At 35.8% G+C, this 25,048-nt stretch overlaps 1 protein-coding gene across 1 annotated transcript; it reads left to right on the plus strand.

Moving 5' to 3' along the window:
- The first annotated feature begins 7,623 nt into the window (after positions 1-7,623).
- On the plus strand, positions 7,624-14,397 carry LOC134851786 (putative mediator of RNA polymerase II transcription subunit 26). The gene is made up of 4 exons (XM_063868018.1): positions 7,624-8,145; positions 11,790-11,933; positions 12,184-12,258; positions 13,925-14,397. Exons 1-4 carry the CDS (start codon positions 7,854-7,856, stop codon positions 14,296-14,298), a joined length of 885 nt encoding a protein of 294 aa, XP_063724088.1. The 5' UTR covers positions 7,624-7,853; the 3' UTR covers positions 14,299-14,397.
- The last annotated feature ends 10,651 nt before the right edge of the window (positions 14,398-25,048 follow it).

Consider the following 25,048-nt stretch of genomic DNA (forward strand, 5'->3'; position numbering starts at 1 on the left):
GGACACTATACAAAGACAATCAATTGACCAAAACTTACGCAAACTTGCAGAAACCGCAGGATTTGCCGATATCTACACGCAAGACTATAGCGGATATTTTAAAGACATTAAAGATTATATATATCTAAACGGCGAAAAATACCGTCCCCAAGATATATCACCAATCAACATTTTTAGCTTTGTTACACTCAAAAATGAGATCCTAGATTTTCTAGGATGGCCCTACTACATCTTAGAAAAATTGACTATTTTATACGCAATGTTTAACTTTATTGGATTTCTTTTCTCACTCTTAAAAGGAATCTACAATACATGTGCTATACACACACAAGTAAACAGACAAGCAAGTGTAGCACGCATACTCTTTGCAGGATTTTTTGGAATCTTTTCCACATCTATAAACAAAATTCTTTTAGACGCACAAATAAAAGAATATAACACAAAAATAACAACACGACAAAATACATACGACGAAGAACATAACAATGTAGACACACAGCCAACGGCACCACAATTGCCACCCCTGCCAAATAACCATCCACTATCCCTAGTCCCACGAAATTTTCGAAATTTAGCAATCACACATAATCCAAATTTTAGACTCACCACATCACAAAGTCCCGTACAGCATATAATGACACATCAATCACACGATGATAACACTTATGAACAAATTATTGAACAACCCCATACCACCGCTTTTCAATCTCAAAATAATAATTTTTTTAGCCCACGATGAGCCGCCAACTTGGATCACTCCATCGATCAAATTCCCATCCAACCAACCTTACCTCTTCAATCCCAATAATCCCACTTTTTGCTTTTCCGCCACCCGATTTTCCATCTAGCAATGTAACATCAGGCATGAATTCCGACACTAACTCACACATCTCAGTTTTATACTCCATCTCACAGCTAAATAACCCGAATATTGAAACCCCCGATGAATTTGCCGACTCAGAACCATCCCCATCCAATAATTTTCATAACTCTTCTAATTTTTCTCAACCCCCTTTTCAACCCATATTATCCAATAACCCTGACCCAATCACTCCTACACCCTCTTATGCTTCCCAAGTTACCCCAACCTACTCCTCATACCACTCTGACCAATCATCTCCAGATACCCCCCGAATCTCACCAGAGCTAGACAATTTTATTACCCTCCAACAACAACCCTACCACCTTAACACCCCGACCATAAACCAAATCTCCTCCACTACAAATTCAACCAATCCTCCTACACCCTCTTCAAATTATACTGAATCATTAGCACCATCATCCACATCAACTGAATCCTCACTCAATACTAATAGAGCTTACCGCACTTTTAAAAGAAAATTCCCCAACCATCCTTTCCCAGCAAAACCAGGAACAGCCCGTGAATACATCAATCACCCCCAGCATACTAACACAAGAGAATTTTTAGCTATCACTTTACCCTCATTTCCACAATACACCTTAAACACCCCTCATGACGCTAACGAAACACGCAACTTTGTAGACGAATACGTTTTAATGCCCACTCTCTCTTGGACCTCATACTATCATTTCACTAACCCTCTTTGCTTACCTTTAACCAACACTTCCATCGATACAGACCGAAACAAAGACATGCTATATCGACTAACTACACCACTCACCGCTAGACAATTTACTTACGTAGGATATAAAAAATCACTAAAAATACACACTGCACCTAGAGCTAATGAATATACACTAGAATACTACGATCACAACATCATAAGAGCTAACCAAGATCAATTCTTAGATGAAGATCGCTTCGCTAATCCACAAATCACCGAGAAATTTTTCATCAAGACACCATATGTATTTACACTAAACATCTTTGACCGAAAGTTTGATCACATTATTTCAGAAGCACTAACAAGCACACAAGCATACGAAAGTTTTAAAGAACGCTTCCAAATCTTCTCACTAACCTTTCATTTCCTTGCACCACACGAAAGAGATTTACACTGCTCACACGATATTATGTTGCGAACTAAACAAACACATACATACAGTTACTATCGTTTCATTCAAAATCACTTTGACCTCCACACACCCTCTAGACAACCACACCATCGTTTCCAATTCATCAATTCAAAATACACTTCACCATATTTCCTAAATTTCACATATTGTATTAAAGACACTAACCTTCATGGTATTCTTCGTAATTATGACCCCATAACCCAAATGTACATCTTCTGTCCCATCACCAAGACCTTCAACGCCGAAGAATCCCGACCCTTCCTTATCCCGCACGAGTTTGTACAGCCTATAGAAATCCCCATTTTAGAATTCATCCATAACACTACATTTAACCACAAATTATATAACTTAATCCAAAACACACCTTATGAGTTTGCAGTAGGCACTGAAGAACTAACCACCATTAAGGCACTTCAATTGCTTTGGCCACTACTTCAAACTAAAAATATCATCCGCATATTAGCTAAACTACTCACAACTTCAGAACTAATTCACGACATCTTCCCCCACGGTTTTTTCCCCGACGACTAACAGGTAAGTACGAATTAAATGAATATTACTAACTAATTAAAAAATAAACACTCACCATTCTTTATTCATGTTTTCTTTAGATTTTTAGCCTTCATCCGACGATCACCTACAAAAACCACAAAAGACAAATATAAATTGCAAATTTCATCAAACAAATTTCAAAAATTCTATTAATCTCTTACACATATAACTTTATAAATTTAATACCAATGCAGTAAATTAATTTATAAAATTTTCCCCCAAAAGCAGTAAATCTACATATGATGAAAATTTGTATCTTAAAATTCCCCCATTACTAGCAGTAAATTTCCAAATTCTATGCAGTAAATTAATAAAATGCAATTGCAGTACTAACCTTTTGATATTTTCATTCACTCGCACAGAAATTCTATCCACACTCGCACAGCTCGCCCACGAAGAATTGTTTAAAATAATGAATTTCAGTTTCAAGTTTTCACACTCAATAACTCTAACACACGATAACAAGTTTCAAACTTTCCTTTAACCCGGTTGGAGAGAAATCATATACTAAACAAAACTAACCAACGCAGCTTACTAAATACCACAAATCATAGAATAACAGCATGACTAAGAAAAGGAAACCAACGGTACCCAAACCGGATTAACCCAGTTTAAAACTGGATAAATTATTCTTTTGAAGACTATTATAAAGTCTTAGAAAGAAATAATAAAACACAAAAAAGTCGAAAGACAAACCCATACCACAAACAATTTGATTTTTGAAAAAAGGACACAACCAAAGAAACATAAGTAAAACCACAACAAACCCAACATAAAACGTTGTCACATAACAGGACCCCTCACAAAAACCGCATGAAATCATACTCCCACACCTGGCCTAACCCACCAGGAAAGGACGTCCTGAGCATGCTCTATAGCCGGCCTAACCCACCGCGCTACATCCACGCTTTGTGACCACACCTTTATTTTTAATAAGAGCTACTCAAGGGTGAGTAACTCTTCAAAATAACCGAACTAAAACAAAAAGCTTTTGTGAAAACAACTAACTAAAATCATGATTAAAAAATATTAAACTAATAAAAGTTTTATAAAATGTAAAATCACATGATGCAATATATAGATCAGAATACAACACCAAGGACGAACATCAAAAGACAAGACGACCTCACTACACTCGAGAGAGAATGACCAACTACAATCGATATGCCACTCACAATCACAACTCAAAGGATTTAGAGTACGACTTGACTTCGCAGAAAAGGACTTCATTGAACTAGACCAATGACCACCTCGATGTTCAAGTATACGTACAGATCCGAGTAATCAGGCATCCCCTCCACGCACAATCTCCACGCCATTCCCAAGCTAGATCAGACACAAAGGAAGTTCTCCCTGAAGAACAGAAAAACCTGACATAGCCAACCATTCTGAAATCAGAATTGGTTTTGTTGCAAAGACTCAGTCGTTGTCACAAGGAGAAGCGAAAGAAAATTGTGATGTTCGCCAAATACCAACGTCCATCATCCATCCTTGAACTACAGAAGAACTGTTCTAAAAAACACTGTAAAACCCGGATGGGTGGAACCTGATCTAAACTATATTTTATGATTGGATAAATTAAATGTTTTACCAATGTAAAGTATTTAATATTAACCAATCATGATCCATCTAACTAACAACCCACTTATTTGTAAGTGCTGAAGTTACTTGTAATTTCAGCACCAGAGAGATTTGAATTTAACTTAGAAATTAGTTGGACTCTCCCGAGCACTTCAGCAGCCGCAATAAACCAGTATACCCTAGATCTATTGAGCCTAGCAGAGACTAGTTAAACAACCTGAGACTAGATAGTATAAGAGTAAGATTAGGATCGGTATTAGACTAAGAAGTTGCACGAATCTATCCGGCCGAAAATAAGATAGCGTGACGAGCAGACGGTGTACCCTATCCGAAATTACTCTATGAGTTACCCTCCAGTCCTAACTCAATTTGCTCACCACGCCAAATTTCATTGCATTGTGACAACGTTAAATAGAATTTTCAAAATTGAATTTGAAGGGGGGGGGGGGGGGGGGAACTGGAAAAGAGCCCTTTTCTCCATAGAAGTTTTTGAGAAGGTAGTTTTTTAGATTGTGTTCCGGACCACGACCATTCGACGAAAAAACCAACAACACCCAGCTTCAAACCACCTAGCACAGGTTAATCAATATTCATTTCAAGTTTTATAGACTAAGAACACTCAAAGCCGCACGTCACAGATAAATCTGATTGTGTTGATTTGATTTGTTTCTCATCTCGTTTGATGATTGACTGTTTGAAGGAAAGAGCATTGTAGATTCATTTAGGATTCTTTTTTTCGGAACTATGACTAAAGAAATTTGCGTTGTCCAAAAAACTATTAACATACTTATCAGTTTTTTCGTAATGGAAATCTATTTCATTTTACCATTTATTAAATATCAATTTAGGTTGTGAATTTAGGAACAGGTGACGAGGGCATTGGCACTGAGACTGGAACTGAGGGCACAGGTATAAGCACAGGCACTTCAGGGGGACCATCCACCCACGGGGGCACTTCTGACGGAGGGGATGGGGGCAGACCGGAGTGGGACAACAACTTCGGGGGAGACTTCGACAAGGACTACCAGCCACCCGGAAGGCCACTGTGAGAAAATAATGATGCTGTTTTCCCACTGTCTCCTCCCATCTGAAGCTAGTATTCCTTAAACCTTTTTCTGATCAAAATTCGGATCAAAAATCGAGTTTTATAATGCAACAGGAAAATTAACCGCCTTTTCAACCATTATCATTTTTTTCAAATTTGAAAAAAAAACAACACTTTTAGTGGCATCCCGAACTGACGTCCAAACAAAAATAATGCTTGTCATACAATTCTATCAACGGAATCTATTGAAAAAACGCTCATCATACAATTTCCATTGGTGAAAATTGTATGGTAAGCATTTTTTCCATACGAACAAAAACTGCAAAAACCTTCAAAATAGTTTTCAAAAAATTTTGAATAAACTTACTGGGGTCTTTCTGAAAGAGAAATTTTGGTAGGCGAAATTCGATTTTTACTTGTATAGTAAACAATTTACTATATGATATATGAAATTACTATACTGTTGTAATGTAGCTAGTAAATTTTAAAAAGTCCTAATTAAGCACGCATGTTGACCTCCACAGAAAAAGAGGCAATCTATGCAGTTCGAAAAGACAAGTCTTTGAAATAAACTGAAAGTACTGTTTTTAAGCAATTAGCTAAAATGGTTCAATCAAATTTAAAAAGAATTTTTTTCTTGCTGTAGCAATATCATGGAGAAAAAATGTTTTGTTGGCACAGGCATCATAGTCATACAAACTTCATAAATAGAATTTGTGTGACCAGCACTCTGTGATGGCGACACCATATGTTTTTGTTCCGAAGAATGGAAATCGGGAAGAACTTTGTATTCGGGTGTGTTTCAGTTTTTTTTTCATTTGTTTTCCACGCAAAATCAGGTGCCACAAAAATTTATCAGACTGGGTAGAAAGATATTTCATATTAAAGCCCTTACAGTCGTGATTCGTACCATAATAAAAAATTCCAAAAGAAGTTTTCCCAGTGTCGAGAAAAACCGGTTTGAATTTTTTGATTTTTGGTCTAGATTCGAGCTAATAAGGTGACCGTGTAAGCTTACAATAGCTTATTTTAGCCTTATTTACGCCAAGAAAACTTAGTTTAAATTAAGTAAAAGTAGTTTTTAGCGCAATATTGGGAATCGAAAACTTGAAAACTCAAAAAATTTCTGCAAAACAATTTTTCGATTTTTTTAAAAAACTTTTTAAAATTTTGTCTCGTTTTTCTAGTCATTTCTCTGTAAAAATTTTTTTCAAATGACCTATTTTATTATGACACTCAAATATACCTAAGTTCTTTTTTTTCAAATCTTTTCATGACGAAACTAATTTGAAAATCTTGTTTCGTGTTTTTTTAAAGTAATTTCAGTAACCGGCTATCCTTGTTTTACTTTTGAAATTGCCTCGATTTTGATCATATTTTTTTAAATGGCAAAATGAGTTCTGTTTTCAAGCCAGCAATTTCCAAGTTAATTTTCTTGCGAGCTAAACTAGTCCTGGATACCCAAAAATTGCATTATTTTTTCGTTTTACTGGTTAACTTTCTTAAAAAACGCTTTTTTTTAGTTGTATTGCATATGTTTGATGTTTTATGAGACTGTTTGTGCAAGTAATTTTTACCAAAGTGACTTCCATTGGATTGTACATTCAAGACCTTTAAGCTTTTGGTGACTCAAGCTTTAAGTATCCAGGGTCTTTGCCTCTTGAATTTTTGTGGTTGGTTACGAACACGGATCTTTAACCTTCCCCCTCTCCACCTCGCACTCGCACTCGCATCAATTTTATGGGGTAACGAGTGATTGTACAAGAAGCTTTTTATAGCAATCAGACAATGTGAACAAACAGTTCACTTGAAAATTTTGTTAGTAGCGGAAAGAAAAGAGATTCACACGACTCAAAAATGTTGCGAAGAAACTAATAGTATAAAAAAAAAACCTTTTTTTTTTCGGTTTATGGAAAAGTTCTAGTCATAGAATTTCCATATATGAGCGATTACTAATCATAGACCTGTTATGCAATTTTCTGTTGTACGGAAAATGTATGGAAAAGGTATGATCAGCAAGTGTGGTCGGCTCCTTTTTCTTTTCCCCCCCACCTCACACGAGCTTCAATATATTAGTGTAACGAGTGGTTTTACGAGGTTGAGTATGAAGACCAAATATGTTTGTCGTGGCCTTATTAGTCTGTATGTAAATTTTCATTACGATCGGACAATGTGGTCAACAAATTTACATGAAAAAAATTGCAGGTGGGGGGGAAAAGGAAAAAGAACCGATGTTTCAGCTACAATGACCTTGAATTAAAAACAATTTTTTCATGTAGTCCAGAGAATCACGCGTCTCGAACTATTTTGACACATACATGAAAATGAGCGCCCTAAGCTAGAAACGAAAAGAACTGTTCAAATCGTGCTGCCATCTCAAAAAATTGATTATACACGTGCTTTAAACACGCGTTCTAATCAAATTGATAATTTTGATCTTCATTTTATTATCTTTTGTATCAAAATTTAAATTTAAATTAGGCGAGGATTCGGAGCTTGCACTGGGTGCGGTCGCTTCGCTTGCAGAGGTTGCGTCAGATCCTGTTTCTGTCCAATTCCAAACTGTCGAGGAGCTGCAACAGGGTGTCTTGGATCCCCACCCTGTGTCCCTAGACCTTGGTGCGCTCCTCCCCCTTCCAAGAGTGTTTACTTATTCTACCCCACTGAGCGAGAGGAGATGTATCCTCATTTGGGATATCCTTGGGGAGATCAACAGCAATATGACGGAGGCCAAAACCAGTCCCAATCATGGCAACAGCAATCTCAACAACAACAGTATCCAGGGCATCAACAACATCAGCATCATCAGCAAGGGTTTCCAAGGTACCAACAGCAATATCAAGGCTACGACCAGCAACAGGGTTACCAACAGCAGCAAGAGTACCAGCAACTACCCTCATTCCAGCAACAGCAGAAACAGTCACAGCAGAAAATGTCCCAGGGGAATATGGGAGCATCTCAATCAGGAAGTAAGGTGTTGTCGTGTTTTTCAATTTTTTGCTTTCATAAACAAATTCGGCTTTTGATCAGTTCTTGTAAATAGTTTCAACAAGTTTGACAAAACTGCAGGCTCTTTTCCAGTTTCCCAACCCCCTCGTAAAATTACAAAACAAAGCTGTTCATAAATTGTTCACACGGCAATTTGCATGTTAGAAATGTTGTAGAAATTTGTTCACCTGTTCACGCTGACACTTTTTAATGCAGTTTATAACATCAAAAGTCATTTTAAAAGTTTCATTTAATAGATTTCAGAAAAAATCAAAGGGGGGGGGACTGGAAAAGAGCCAAACTGCAAAAAACTTGACAAAAAGTATCAAGCGTGCTCAAATTTTTCAGTGTTTTCTCAAATCTAAGGAAAAGAGCCAAACTGCAAAAAACTTGACAAAAAGTATCAAGCGTGCTCAAATTTTTCAGTGTTTTCTCAAATCTAACTCATTTTGGAAAAAAATGCTGTTTAGATGGCACCTCTGATAATCCAAGAGTTATTTTAAAAAGTTTAAGGTAAATTTAAAAAATTAAAGATTCATTATAGTCATGAATATTCTGATTGTAGCATGGGCGGATCTAGAAATTTCTAGAGGAGGGCCCGCCTTTCAAATTTTATCGACTATTGTATACTGGAGAAAAAAGTAATGCAACTACAGAAAACAAAAACAAAAAATGAGAGATTTTAAAAAAGACCAAGTAATTTGGTTACTGCTGTGTTAGTTTGTGCCCTAGATAGTGATATACCTAGTTTTTATCTGAAAAAATCACAAAAAAAATTGGGAAATTCAAAAATTATTCAAAATAAGTTCATTTTTCGAAGTTTTTATTGAAGGTTTATAGCAGTTCTTGCAAAATTTTCTAAACCGATTGAGAAAACGTGATGTGAAGTTGCATCTTTTAAAAAATAAAATGAAAATTTTCAGCATTTAAGGCTTTTTCCGGATCAAATTGTTCGAGTTTTGTTCCTTTGATGGAAGGGGCTCACTATCTGTTTTCAAAATTAAAAACAATGTATTTAATACAAGATAGTTAAAAAAGGCGAAGAGTTGGTTAAAAGATTGAAGTCAGTAGCTAGTCAGCTGAGAGTTGATGGCTTCTAAAACGCAGGAAGTGTTCCCTCTCTAAACAGCGAGCGCTAATCTTTGTCGTAAAAGTTTAAAAGTCAGTCAGATTTCAGTTTTTTCCTGTTGCAAATCATGCATCAGACAAAAATGAGTGTCTAACGTCTTGTTTTTACAGGGAAAGAACTGATTTTTTTTATCACAAGCTTTCTCAGGGATTTTTTAATGAGTTTTGAAAATTGTTTGGTTGTGTTATTTTTTTCTCAAGTATAATAAGTCAACCAATTTTATTGGCTTTTTTCCAGTTCCCCCTCCTTAGACTTTTTAATAACCAGTTTACAAAAGCAGTCTATTTAAAGTAACTTTTGAAATTTCCAACTGTAATAAACGACAACGTGAACCAGTGAACAAAATTTTAAAACATCTTTTACATGCAAAATGCCGTTCGAACGCAACTTATAAAGAATTTTACTTCGTTGCCTTACAGAGGGGGAGAGGGGTTGGGAAACTGAAAAATTTAACCATTTTTTATCTCTCCCAAAATACAATACAGGCCCTATTTTAACCAAATTTGGCTCTTCACTCCCCATTCTGCACATTTGACTTTTGATAAACTATTTTTTTCCGTTGTCATAATGTATTTAAATTTTGCATGGTCAACAAAAAAACCATTGTGAACACATTTCAAGGTAAATGGAAAAAGGCCCAACTTTCTGTGCCGCAGGCAAAGAATTTAAAAAAAATGATAAAATGATGTGTTTAGGCCCTTCTTGGAAGATTTTGATCAAAAAAAAATTGCATTTTTCCGTCGTGCGCTCCCACTCAAAGTTAGTATTGGCGCAAGAAATGGATGCCGTAGAATCGTACCAAAGATACGATCCTTTGGGTGATGAGAAGGTCAGATCTCTGCGGAGGAAGAGAGCCTCTCCTCCTTGGGATGGTTGGAAGCATGGTACCTGGTTGTTTAATCTTCGGACTACTTTTGCATTTTTTGCATCATCGTTTGTTCGCGGAACACCTGACACAAACTGAAAAGAGAAAGATGCTTCAAAATTCGGATCTCTTTAACTATATCTCCCCCCTCGGGTACCTAGTAACGAATATCCGGCTCTGGCTCTTTTTCCAGTTCCTCCATTAATTTTTTCTGAAATTTACAATATGAAGGTCTTTTTAAAATGATATCTCATGTTATAAACTGCATTAAAACGTGTCAGCGTGAACAAGTGAACAAACTTTTACAATCTTTCTTACGAGCAAATTGTCTTGTGAACAATTTTTGAACAGCTTTATTATGTAATTTTACGAGGGGATCGGAAACTGGAAAAGAGCCGAATATCCCCCCTATAAAGAAACAAGACTGCTGGTATCAGGGCGAAGCCCTGATTGTTCCGACTGCCCATTAAGGTTTATGGAGCAGTAATATCAATAAAAAAATAAAAGTAATAAAACAAAATGTCAAATTTTTTTTTCAAAAATTTGAAATTTTTTATAAAAATCATCACCCCACACGCCATATAAAAAACAAAAAGATAGATTTCGCTATTGTAAAAAATCAATTATGGCAAATAAGCTTCGTTAAATCAATTTGGAACGATTTCTAAGACGGATTAACTCTCCGCTTACGCGTTAATAGCGCGAAATATATCGCGTGTTAATTGTCCCAAATTGACCAAAATTGCAATCTTTAAACCCCCATAACTTTACGAAAAATAATCACAGGTGAAATATCTTTTCAAATTTGAGCTCAGGACAACAATACCTTTCGAATGATATAAAAAAAGATTCGTCGAAAATGGCTAGTTAAAAAGTCGAAATTTGTCTGAAGAAAAAAAACCCACCCCGAGCACAAATATTCCGTTACTTTCGTATCGAAAGTCGGAACAACAAGACTGCTCGTATCAGGGCGAAGCCCTGAATGTTCCGACTGCCTTGTAACGTTTATGGAGCAGCAGTAATAACATAAAAAATTAAATTAAAATTTTTTTTTTTTTAATTTGAAATTTTTTATGAAAATCATCCCCCCACACGCCATATAAAGTACAAAAAGATAGATTTTGTTCCTTGTAACAAATCAATTATGGCAAATAAGCTTCGTTCAACCAATTTGGAACGATTTATAAGACGGATTATATCTCTGCTTACGCGTTAATAGCGCGAAATATATCGCGTGTTAATTGTCCCAAATTGACCAAAATTGCAATCTTTAAACCCCCATAACTTTACGAAAAATAATCACAGGTGAAATATCTTTTCAAATTTAAGCTCAGGACAACAATGGCTTTCGAATGATATAAAAAAAAATCCGTCAAAAATGGCTAGTTAAAAAGTCGAAATTTGTCTGAAGAAAAAAAAAACCCACCCCGAGCACAAATATTCCGTTACTTTCGTATCGAAAGACGGAACAATAAATCAAAAGTTAAGCATTTGAAGTTTTATGCCTAAGAACGATCCCCCTTGCAAAAGGGGGATATAGTTAAAGAGATCCCATAGTTCTTCTTTTATTAGAAATATTGCAAATAAACCATCACAATTTCAGCTGTAATACAGACTTTGCGTTATTCTAGATTTCCACCTAAGCCATTCTGGAATAAATCTCCAGGAGAATGACAATGCGAGTAGTCAGGGGGGATCGGCAATAGCAGACCCAGCCAGCATAGAAAAGTTGCACGACCCAGACGACAACTGTGACATAGAGAAATACCACGGCGGTAGGCAGATAGATAGGTCGCCCACATTATCGACAAAAAAATGATTTTCTTACACCCATTGATACTGAAAGGTCGTGTATGAGGGCAAAGTGTGATCGGATCTGGGTATTATTAAGAAAACCAAATTTCAAAATAACCAAAATAATCGGAAAAAGTAAAACTAAAGTTTGTGATAAAAGTTACAGGCTCTCCGAAATCTCCGACGAGCTAGCAATTGAATCTAGAATATATTTCAGATTAATTATTTCAGATTGTATCCCAGATTTATTTGGGAAGAAGCCGAAGAGAACTCCACTTCCGAACATGAAGAAACCTGCCAAGAAAGGTGAGCGATAATTATTGTTTCAAAATGATTGGCCCATGTTGTATTTTGTTTTTCTTGCAACAACTCAGAAATTGAGGGAAATCTAATAAATTGCGTTAGCATTTTCTTCAGGTTTTTATTGCCTCAATTATCATTAAGTTAGTTTATAACCATTTTACGAAACACATATTAGTGGTTTTGATTTAAACAAAAAAGTATTTTCATAAATTGGACAATTTTTTTCTCGAACTCTTCTACAGCTAATGGAATTAATTTTTCAATGAAAATTTCAATAGATCTTATCACCAAAAGTGCGTAGTAAATTTTTAAAAAGTGTAATTTTTTGCATTTTAAGCATTTCTCTGAACTAGAACAAAATTATTTGAAATTGGAGAAAAATATACATGCAAAATGTCCTTATTATGAACACTGGGAGTAAACGTCTATAACTTTGCTTATGCTCTTTTTTTGTTATGGCATTTTTTTTTCGATTTTTCTCGGTGCGCGCTGACTAATTCAGGAGTCCGATGGAAGGTGAAGTATGTTCTTCCCTATAGAAAACTACGATTCTGCCCACTCCCTCCCTATGTTTTATGGAGAAAAACAAGCCTGAGTTTTTGCCCTGCAGACTTCGAATCAAGATGGCCAAAACTGAAACATAATGAACAAAAGAGTAGAAAGAAGCAATGACAGCCGGTTACTGTGCAAGTAGCACAGAATGTTCAGACCATAGTCTTAAAATTACAACAAAAAAGGTTTTTTTTAAGTTAAGATTGTTTTTTTTGCAGCGTGGTGTGACAAAAGGAGCTGAACAAAAAACTAGAGATTACGCATATTCGACAGTGATAGTACAACAAGACTGCTCGTATCAGGGCGAAGCCCTGAATGTTCCGACTGCCTTTAAAGTTTATGGAGCAGTAATAACATTAAAAAATTAAATGTAATAAAACAAAATGGAAAATTTTTTCTAAAATTTGATTTTTTTTTGCAAAAATCATCACCCCACACGCCACATAGAGTACAAAAGAATCGATTTTGCTCCTTGTAACAAATCAATTATAACAATGACAAATAAGATTCTTTCAACCAATTTGGAACGATTTCTAGGACGGATTAAACCTCCGCTTACGCGTTAACAGCGCGAAATATATCTCGCGTTAATTGTCCCAAATTGGCTAAAATGGCAATCTTTAAACCCACACAACTTAACAAAAATGCTCACAGGTGAATTATATTTTTTTCAAATTTAAGCTCAAGACAACAATACCTTTTGAATGGTATAAAAAATGTCTGTCAAAAATGGCTAGTTAAAAAGTCGAAATTTGACTGAAGAAAACAAAACCCACACCACACCGAGCACAAATATTCCGTTACTTTCGTATCGAAAGTTGGAACAATAACCAAATTTAGAAACAATTTTTGAAGAAAAAGATTAGAAAAACTGGAAAGACTAGATTAAATAAATTATTCAAGATATCCTGGAGCTTCACTTAGCATCCTTGCCTCCTAGCATCCCACAACCGAATAAAGCAAAACCGAATTTTAAAAACTCAAAAATGAATCTGAAAAAATTGAAATGTTTTTTTTTTCTTCAAAATTACTGTTTTTGAAACATTCCGTACCACTTCACTTGCTCAATAACCGACTGCCATTGTTCTCAATTCACAATTTGTTCTTGTAAAATTAGGAGGAGCGAAGTCCAAAGACGGCAAAAATGCAAACATGAGTCAAGATGGTCAAAATGGTCAAATGTCTCAGCAAGGATACCCAAACGGTCAAAGTGAAAGTCAAAATCAAGGTGGTCAAAATCATAGCCATACTCACGGTCAGGGAGGTCAAGGTCAAGGCACTGAAGGTCAAGGAGGTCAATGTAGTCAGCCTTGCGACTGTCCCCCTGCTGCATGTTGCAAGCCAGCGACACCGCCTCGTTTGGCGGAGAGGTTTTTTGCCTCTCGCGACGTGAACACTCTCTGGCACTATATAACGCATTACACTCCTCCGCCTTCTACGTGCAGAACTGGCACTATTTGCAGGGATGGACATTCTAAAATGCACAGATGAAAATAACTTTTTAACATATCCATAACAAGATGTTGTTTGTGAGATTATACCCTCATTGAAACTAGAGCCCAAGGAATGTATGCGTCCATAAAATGCAGAAACCGCACATACTGAATTTGCTTTTTGGTGAGGGGAGTCTACAATTTGCTGTGGCATTATTTCAATGGGGCTATATTTTCACACAGCGCGTCTACTTTTTGATTTGCCGATTGTGGGGTTACTTTTTTAAACTAAGTTGGCGGGCTAAAATGGTTAAGAGCCCTGAAAAAAAATAAAATGAGAAGGCTCTTTTTCCTTTTTTCCCCCACCTGCAAATTTTTATATTTGAAGTTACTGTTCACTTTGTCCGATTGTCGTAAAAATTGACATGCAGACTAATTAGGCCATAACAAGCATATTTGGTCATCATAATTAACTTTATAAAACCACTCGTTAGACCATAAAGTTCATGTTTGAGTGAGGTGGGGGGGGGGGGGGGGGGAGGAAAAAGAGCCAATTTGTAGTTCCTGCGAATCGCAGTGGATCTATCAGTAGACTTTAACAGTCCTGTCGAAGATAGTCCATTTTTATTATCTCCTCACATTCGAGACTGTGTTATTTCGTAGAGCGAAGCTCTTTTATGCGACTGAAGACGGTTTTTGTGCGTCTAGAATTTTCACGTGGTACCACTATTGCAGCATAATTTGGTCAGGTTGTGGTAGACCTGAAGCTAGAGGTCAAGTGAGAGCTCGTCCTCACACTATCATTGCCATGGCATGTGATCGATTACACGATCTGACGATTCTAAAGTGAACGCCTAACCACTATGCTAAGTGCCCCTTGAGAAACTTGAGACTTGAAGTTATTCAAAATAGCTCCTAAAATTTTGTGAAAATTCTTAGTAACTCAATTCAGCTCTTGTGAGAAAAGGAAAAACGAACAATGGTTTCAACTTCTAGTTAATCAACGCTTTGCTAATCAGCAGTCCATGCAAATAAATTACTGACTGATTTCTAGGTTAACAAAGTGCTTATCCGACTTTTCGCACCAGACAATTAAATTAAAAAATTTCTAAGAATAGCAAAAAGAAGGCTTTGTTTAGCTCTTTCTCATTATGCACTCACTAGAAATTTATAGCCCCTAATAAGAGTAAAACATAAGTGTGGAGGGCGTTCTAGTTTTGCTTCCAGGCTTGATAGACTATAATATTAACAAGACTGCTCGTATCAGGGCGAAGCCCTGAATGTTCCGACTGCCTTTTAAGGTATATGGAGCAGTAAAAACATTAAAAAAATTAACTGAATTAAATAAAATGAAAAAAAATTTTTCTAAAATTTGAAATTTTTTATGAAAATCATCCCCCCACACGCCATATAAAGTACAAAAAGATAGATTTCGTTCCTTGTAAGAAATCATTTATGGCAAATAAGCTTCGTTCAACCAATTTGGAACGATTTATAAGACGGAATAAATCTCCGCTTACGCGTTAATAGCGCGAATTATATCGCGCGTTAATTGTCCCAAATTGGTCAAAATGGCCAAAATGGCAATCTTTAAACCCTCATAACTTTACGAAAAATAATCACAGGTGAAATATCTTTTCAAATTTAAGCTCAGGACAACAATACCTTTTGAATGATATAAAAAAATTCCGTCAAAAATGTCTAGATAAGTCGAAATTTGTCTGAAGAAAAAAAAACAAGACTGCTCGTATCAGGGCGAAGCCCTGAATGTTCCGACTGCCTTTTAAGGTTTATGGAGCAGTAATAACTTTTAAAAAAATTCAATGAAATAAAACAAAATGAAAAAAAAATTTCTAAAATTTCAAATTTTTTATGAAAATCATCCCCCCACACGCCATATGAAGTACAAAAGGATAGATTTCGCTCCTTGTAACAAACCAATTATGGCAAATAAGCTTCTTTTAACCAATTTGGAACGATTTCTAAGACGGATTATCTCTCCGCTTACGCGTTAAAAGCGCGAAATATACCGCGCGTTAATTGTCCCGAATTGGCCAAAATGGCAACCTTTAAACCCCCGTAACTCTACGAAAAATGATCACAGGTGAAATATCTTTTCAAATTTGAGCTCAGGACAACAATACCTTTCGATTGATAAAAAAAGATTCCGTCAAAAATGGCTAGTTAAAAAGTCGAAATTTGTCTGAAGAAAAAAAAACCCACCCCGAGCACAAATATTCCGTTACTTTCGTATCGAAAGTCGGAACAAAAACCCACCCCGAGCACAAATATTCCGTTACTTTCGTATCGAAAGTCGGAACAAAAATATATAATAATAATAACGTGGTTCCTGCGAATTGCAGAGGAGCTATCAGTAGGCCTTGAGAGGCCTGTCCAAAGTACCGGATTTAGGGGGGGGGGGGGGTCGGGGGGTCACCCTTTGTACTATTTTAGGGTCCCCCTTTGTTCTATCCATTTTTGGCTGACTAACTAAATCTATACTAATTTTAAGGGGGGAGCGGGCGCCGAAAACACGCTATTTTTTGGTCGAAATTTTCCATACAGTGCCTTAAAACGCCTTTTTTTGGCCTTTTTCAAAAATTTGCCTGCAGCGCAGAAAATTTTGTCAAATTAGGGTCTTTATAGTGGTTTTGGAGAGCTCAGAAAATCAATTTCGTCGACCCTAAAAAAGGTCGAAAAAATTTGCAACATTTTTTTGAAAATTCGCCCTCCCCTCGAGAAATTCCTAGATCCGCGCCTGCCTGTCCGTTGTATTATTTCTCACATTTTAGACTGTTATTTTCCTGAGCGAAGCTCTTTTTTGCTGCGACTGAAGGCCATTTTTTTGCGTCTACAACTTTCACGTGGTACCACTATTGCAGCCAAAATTGGTCAACCTATTGTATACCTAAAGCTAGAGGTCAAGTAAGTATAATGGGAAAGAATATAATTTGTTGTGGTAAGGGGGGATTAAGGCAAAGAGCCAAAAATTGATTATTTCATTTTATAAACAATGTTTTTTTCTTGAGTGTATGTCCATCTTTGTCGATGTGCAGCAGTAGCCCCCCTCGGACACTCTGTGGGTCAGCCAGGCCGATGATCTGTCGGCCGAACAACAACTGTGTGCCGACTAAAGTGGTCAACGACAGGACAGAACTAGTAAATGAACAGATCCAGAATGTGAAACATATGATACAGGATATACGACAGAGCATCATCGAGTTAGTCATCATTTTTGGCTTTTACCACGCTCTCCTCATTTCATGATCAGCTTTTTCTGGTATATTTGTTTTCGCTTTATCGTTTGTATTCGATTAATTTTTTGCACCCGCACACCATTTTCAATTTCAAATACGCCAGTCGTCATTTCATGAATTCGATGCGTGTGATTTCAAACTGAGAAACAGTAACAAAGTATGGCTTCACTTTTTCCACCTTCAAAAAATTTTTTACTTGAAACAATCATAACAAGACTGCTCGTATCAGGGCGAGGCCCTGAATGTTCCGACTGCCTTCTAAGGTTTGTGGAGCAGTAATAACATTAGAAAAAATTTAATGAAAAAAAAAATGAAAATTTTTTTCTTCAAAAATTTGAAATTTTTTTTATAAAAATCATCCCCCCACACGCCATATTAAGAACAAAAGGATAAATTTCGCTCCTTGTAACAAATCAATTATGGCAAATACGCTTCTTCCAACCAATTTGCAACGATTTCTAAGACGGATTAACTCTCCGCTTACGCGTTAATAGCGCGAAATATATCGCGCGTTAATTGACCCAAATTGACCAAAATGGCAATCTTTAAACCCTCATAACTTTACGAAAAATGATCACAGGTGCAATATCTTTTCAAATTTAAGCTCAGGACAACAATAGCTTTCTAATGATGTAAAAAAAAATTTCGTCAAAAATGGATAGTTAAAAAGTCGAAACTTGTCTGAAGAAAAAAAAACCCACCCCGAGCACAAATATTGCGTTACTTTCGTATCGAAAGTCGGGACAATAAAATTGTTTTCAAAGTAGTGCTACCACAGTTATTTCACGCTTATGTTTACTTGTTTACAATTTTTTAAATTGAGAGGGACGCTATTCCGAACTTTCGATTACGTTTTCTAGTTGTCATAAAAGTTAAAGTATAAATTTGTTATCTAATTACAAACCCCCCGGGTTGACCAAAACTTGTTATCAAACAATTTCCATATATTAAAAATTTTTTACTATACAATTCTATTCGTACAGAAATTTGTATGAAATATCGATCATAATTTCATACATGCGTATAATTTCATAATTTCATACGTACTCAAAGCACCAAAGGTTGGACGGTCTTGCATTTATAATGCAAAGAAAACCACCAGAATTGTTTTAAAGCTCTCGTTCACAAATGATATAACGAAAGTAACAACCTTTAAATTTTGGCAAAAATTTTCAGCGATGAATATTTTTAAAATTCGATTTTTTAAATGATTGATCAAGGCATACATAAGTATGCCATTCTTAAGAAATAGAAGACTTTTCAGCCTTTTTGAAAAAAAAATTATTGAGCAAAAAGGAAAAAAATTCAACATTAGTGTATCCAGGACTACGTTAGTACAAAAAAATTGAAAATTCGAATTGTGCTTGAAAAAAAGCGAAAAGAATTTTGGGGCAATTTCAAAATTACTTAAGAAAAATTACAAAAAAAAAATTGTGTCGCCATCAAAAAAATGCTGGTCACACAATTTTCTTATATGGAAATTGTATGATAAACATTTTTTTCGAAAAACAAAAACCTTGATTTTTTCATATCACCAGGCTGTTTTGTTAGAATCAAACAGCCGCAAAAATTAGTTTTCATCTTTTTTTCGCAATTGTACGATAACTGTATGACAAATAGTTTTCCTTACACTTGATGCATGGAATTGAATGATAAGCATTTTCGATTTCGAGGTCAACCCGGGCCAGTAAAAAAGTAAGAGGTTATTACAGGTAAAATACGGTTATCTTGTGTTGAAAAAAAAACTTAGAAACAATCGAAATAAAACTGTTTCTTTTCTATTCTTTTCTATTCAGTTTAATTTCTATATCATTCCAATGGGATTCGAATAGACACACAATAAGCAGGTATCTAATTAAGAACTGAAGATCAAATTAATCCAACTGAAAAGACAATTCACAACACCCATTTTGTTTTCGTGCAACACCTCGTGAGCTTAAAACTTTCCATTGGGAAGGGGATGTTTATATCTAGTGTGGAAAACTTTCACAAAATAAACGCGGCAATGTAAGAAGGTGTATTTGGGGATTTGGCTCTTCTACCATTTTCGCCATAAAAAATAAGCTTCAATTTACTGCGCAACCATTGAATTTAGAATGTTGACAAAAACAACTATGCTCACTGTTTAATTGCAGTCGTAAGAGATGACACGGTAGCAGAAACCAATTGGGAATTTGGGGTTTTTATTTGCCGAAGAGCTATAAAGGTAACGAGCCATGCAATCAAGGCTAGACAAGATAACACGGTCATTTCGGTACATCAGTTCATTTTATACTAGAATCCACAGACAGTAGTTGGTTTATCTGTGCAATCCTTTGTGATGGAGAAACCAAAAGACGGAAAACTAATTTTTTGCTAACCAGAAGTGAGCGCTCAAAAATTTTGAAAAACCCAGCATCTCGACGAAAGCAAAGAATGATCAGAAAATTTAAGTTCAGTAATGATCCAACACTAAACCAGTAGTTAATGCATTAGGGCTGATAGATGTTGCCCCCGCACTGAAGTTTTATGGATAATAGTCGATTATATTGGACTTTTATTGTCAGTCTCTACAAAATAACAAAAATAATCGATTATAATCGATTGAAAATGGATTATATTGATAATATTTTTTTACGCAATAAAATCCCAATATAATCGATTATAATCGAATATAATCGATTATTTTCAAAAAAAATTATCAAAAAAAATCCATTTTTCGCGCGAACTTTAGAGAGCAGAACAGAGACATGAGCATTTTATGAAAAGTCCAGGCGGTTTTTAGCGCCATTTTTTGACTTTTCTCGAAAACTACTCTGCCAACTCTTGAGTTAGGATTCAATTGAGAAAACCGTTTGGTTTATCTTCTCGGTATAAACGACTGCATCCTAGTAGAAAAGCCGTTTTCTTTTAAAGAAGAGTCCTTTTTTCTTTCTTTTGGATTGTTTTCAACTTTTCTAGAAAACTACCCTGCCAAACCGTAGATTGACTTAAATTGAAATAACAGGTTGTATGATTCTCCAATGTATAAGCGATAATTCCTTTTTTAGAAGATTAGCCAGAGAGTTCAGCGAATAGGTGCTTAACGCTGTTTTCATTGACTCTGGTATGTCGAAATTCTTCCTTCATCTGGTCCCTTCACCGTGAAAATGGGCGTAGCGATATGCAAATGGAAAACTGCGTGTTCTGTACTCAAATTTCCGTTTTTTAAAACTTTTACCGCACATGAAAGATTAAAACAATCAGTTTTTATTTGCATTTTCCGAATCTTACATAAATTAACAAGCGGACTAAATGGGCCCTGATAATTGTTTTTGATATCATAGTCACCTTAAAAAAGTCCTCGTTAACCACAAAATCAAGGTCTATGAGGATTTTTTAAAATAATTTTTGACACTGTGGAAAATTTCTCAACAACTAGTTTACCGAATTTTTAATAACAGAAAAACCGGTTACTACCCCAAGTGCCTGCGTTTTCCCCTTATCTATTTTTACCTTGATCCACTTTCTTCGGCCTTCGAAAACTTTGGAATGTTTGACCCATTTTCCGAATTTTCTCGATAATTACCTTTCAAAATCTAGGAGTTCAAACGAAAAAGCAGGTAGAACTAAATTTTCTTGCACAATAGCTGTGCTCATTGAAAAAATTTAGCCGTATTTAGATATTTAGTCCTTTTCTTTGTACACTTTTGAATTTTTTGAAAAACTATTCTGCGAAGTTAGAAAGTAAAGGTTCAACTTAAAAAACTGGATTCTTTTCTTTGGAAGCGGCTACGCTCTAGTTTTTGTAAAAAAAATATTATGTCTTCAGAAAAAGCTATTTTTGACATTAAGTCTGTTTTTGTGATTTTTTTCTTGAGAACTAACTCCGAAATCTTGGGTTAAAATTTCAATGTTAAGAAAGATTGTATGGGTATCCCCTTCATCAAGATATCAGCCTTGTTGTCGGAAGCTTCCTTGCATAATATTATGGGCTTTGTCAATTTTAGCTATGAAAAGGCAATTTTTTGACCTTTTAATCGTTTTACGATTGACCGAAGTTTCTCAGAAACTACCCTATTGAATTTTGAGGTTAAGGGTTCAAGCTAACAAAACATGACATAATGATTTTTCTACAATAGTGGCTACACGCATATTTTTGTAGACAAAATAATTTATTAGAAAAAGTCCATGTTTTGACAGTTTTTGTAAATTTTCTGATTTTTCCTTGATTACACCCCCACAAATTTGGGATTGAGGATTCAAATCATGGATATAGAACAATTTTTGTTTGAGTTTTGCGGATAAAGAAAACTGACGGCTTTTTAAAGTTCACTTCACGGGTAATTCATGACAAGTGGTCTGAACTCACAAGTTACAGATTTGAATGTAGCCACTTTTTAGCCATCTTTTTCTTTCACCTGGAGCGTTATGAGGCTTTGTTTCTGAAATAAACAGAATCTTGATTCCAAACTATCACGCCAATTCGGGTATTTCTGGTTTAAGCTCTCGCCCCCAGTAATTTTAGCAACCAGTATATTGCATTTAGTAAATCAGATAAAATAAGTAAACGAGAACAGTGAAATATCCGCACCATTTTTCCTACATAACTTCGTATCTTAATTTCATGAGCAGTAAACTGGAAAAAAAAACATCAGTTTTATGGTGTAACGAGGGGGGTCTTACACTTCACATCTGAAGACCAAATATCTTTGTGATGGCCCCATTAGTCCGCATGCCATTTTTGACATCATAGAAGAACGTGAGGGCTTAATTCACTACTAAGAAAATAGAAAAGGAGTTTGTGTGAAAGCGCTTCTGAATGAGAGCATATCAATTGTTTTAAAGTCAATTCAAAATTGAACAAAACTGCTCGTATCAGGGCGAAGCCCCGTATGTTCCGACTGCCTCTTAATGTTTATGGAGTAGCAGTATTAACATTTAAAAAAATTAAATGAAATCAAATAAAATGAAAAAATTTTTTCTAAAATTTGAAATTTTTTATGAAAATCATCACCCCACACGCAATATTAAGTACAAAAAGATAGATTTCGTTCCTTGTAACAAATCAATTATGGCAAATAAGCTTCGTTCAACAAATTTGGAACGATTTATAAGACGGATTAAATCTCCGCTTACGCGTTAATAGCGCGAATTATATCGCGCGTTAATTGTCCCAAATTGGTCAAAATGGCCAAAATGTCAATCTTTAAACCCTCATAATTTTACAAAAATTGATCACAGGTGAAATATCTTTTCAAATTTAGGCTCAAGACAACAATACCTTTTGAATGATATTAAAAAAACTCGTCAAAAATGGCTAGTTAAAAAGTCGAAATTGGTCTGAAGAAAAAAAACCCACCCCGAGCACAAATATTCCGTTACTTTCGTATCGAAAGTCGGAACAAAAACTGGGGGTAAGGGCTATAACTCTTTTGCTACTAGGCTCGGGGATCTAAAATTAGAAAGACCTGCAAGTTCTTTGTATCAGTTCAAATAATTGAATAATATCATTGACTCTCCTTCTTTTCAACCAACTGACATTAGGGTCAATTTTATAGTGTAAGTATGGTTTTGCAAGGTTAAGTTTGAGACCAAATAAATTTGTGATGGCCTAATAAATTCGCATGCCAATTTGGACAGCGGAAAAAGTGAACAGAAGGATAACAGTCAATTCAAAATCCCACCCGCCCTTTTTAAACTAGAAAACAAATATGTTCAAAAATTGTTCACACAGCAATTTGCATGTTAGAAATGTTGAAGAAATTTGTTCAACTGTTCACGCTGACATGTTTAATTGCAGTTTCGAACATGAGAAGTCATTTTAAATGGACTTTCATATAATGAATTTCAGAAAAAATCATGGGCGGAACTGGAAAAGAGCCCATCAATTTTATACACGAGGGGTTTTACAATAATAAGTACGAAAAACAAACATATTTTTGCAATTATCCAATTAGAATGCATGTCTATTTTGATTACAAGCGGGCAATGTGAACAAAATTTATGCTGGTCTGCTAGCATAATTGCCGCACGCTATAATCGGACGGCAAGAAAAGTGGCTCTTTTCCAGTTTCCCACCCGCTCGTAAAATCACAAAACAAAACTGTTCAGAAATTGTTCACTCAGCATTTTGCATGTTATAAATGCTGTAGAAATTTGTTCACCTGTTCATGCTGACATGTTTTAGCGCAGTTTATAATATGAAAAGTTAATTTTAAATAGACTTTCATATATTGAATTTCAGAAATTATCAAAGGGAGGGAGGGGGACGAAACTAGAAAAGAGCCAGAAAAGTTTTACAGTTTTATGATAAGTAGCGCAGTTGTAACTAGTTTATAATTGTTCCAATTTTCGGCTCTTTTCCAGTTCCCCCCCCCCCCTCCCCCTCCCCTTCAAATTAATTTTTGAACCTTATTTAATGTTGTCATAATGCAATGAAAATTGGCGTGGTGAACAAATTGACAATTATGAACAGATTTGTTCTTCATACATTACAACGTAACTGCACGCATTTAGCCGTAATAACACGTAAAACAAACATAAAAATCGATATTTTGAAAGGTGGGGGGGAGTGGAAAAGAGCCCAACTTTCGAAGCAAGTGCAGAATGGTTGTGCTCGGGTGGTTTTTTGCCTTTGTTTTAGATGGATTTAGTAAATGATCTGAAAAATAATGCTTTGCTCATGTCAAGTTTATTATGTTTTTTTAATGTCAATTATTAGTTGTGACACAGCACGTGCTTTATCTGCCCTTAATCTAAGATCTAAAATTTTTAAATTCAGATGTCATACGTAAATCTTTAACCCAGCCTTTATTTTATTATCGTGCCCAACCACGTGGTTGTCCAAATGTATGGTCGGTTTTGTAGCGGCGGTGGTGGAGGTTGCCATGGGGGCTCAAGTTCGTGCGGATCGGCAGCGCCCTGTTGCGGAGGCGGGGGAGGGGCGGCTATCACGTGTTATGACCAGACAGACATCCACGCAGTGGACACAGACAGAGACAGTTTCACCACAATCGGAGACAGTGAGAGGAACAAGTGCAACTACCCCTGCGGAACACTACCGTGCGGTGAGCAAAAAGCGGGTCTTTCCCATTATAGCCCCTCCCACCCAGTTAAGTAAAGACGCTTAAAGACTCTTTCAGTTTTTGACACTTATATTGTTTCTTTGCAAATTAAAACAACGGCTCTTTTTCCTTTCCCCCGTCTGCAAAATTTCACAGGTATAACTTTTGTTCACATTGTCCGACTGTAATGAAAATTGGGCTCTTTTCCAGTTCCCCCCTTCAAATTCAATTTTGAAAAGTCTATTTAACGTTGTCGCAATGCAATGAAATTAAGCGTGGTGAACAAATCGACAATTCTGAACAGATTTGTTCTTCATACTTTACAGCGTAAAATCACGCAGTTAACCGTAATAAAACGTAAAACAAATATAAAACTCGGTATTTTGAAAGGGGGGAACTGGAAAAGAGCCGGAAATTGATATGCGGACTAATTAGGCCAAGAACATCATCATCATTTTATCATCATCATGCGTTCTTTATTTAGACACCACTTCTTGTTCTCAGTGGTGATGGTTCATTTTCTTCA

The sequence above is a fragment of the Symsagittifera roscoffensis genome, chromosome 7, assembly GCF_963678635.1.
Source record: "Symsagittifera roscoffensis chromosome 7, txSymRosc1.1, whole genome shotgun sequence".
In the NCBI taxonomy this organism is placed as follows: domain Eukaryota; kingdom Metazoa; phylum Xenacoelomorpha; order Acoela; family Convolutidae; genus Symsagittifera; species Symsagittifera roscoffensis.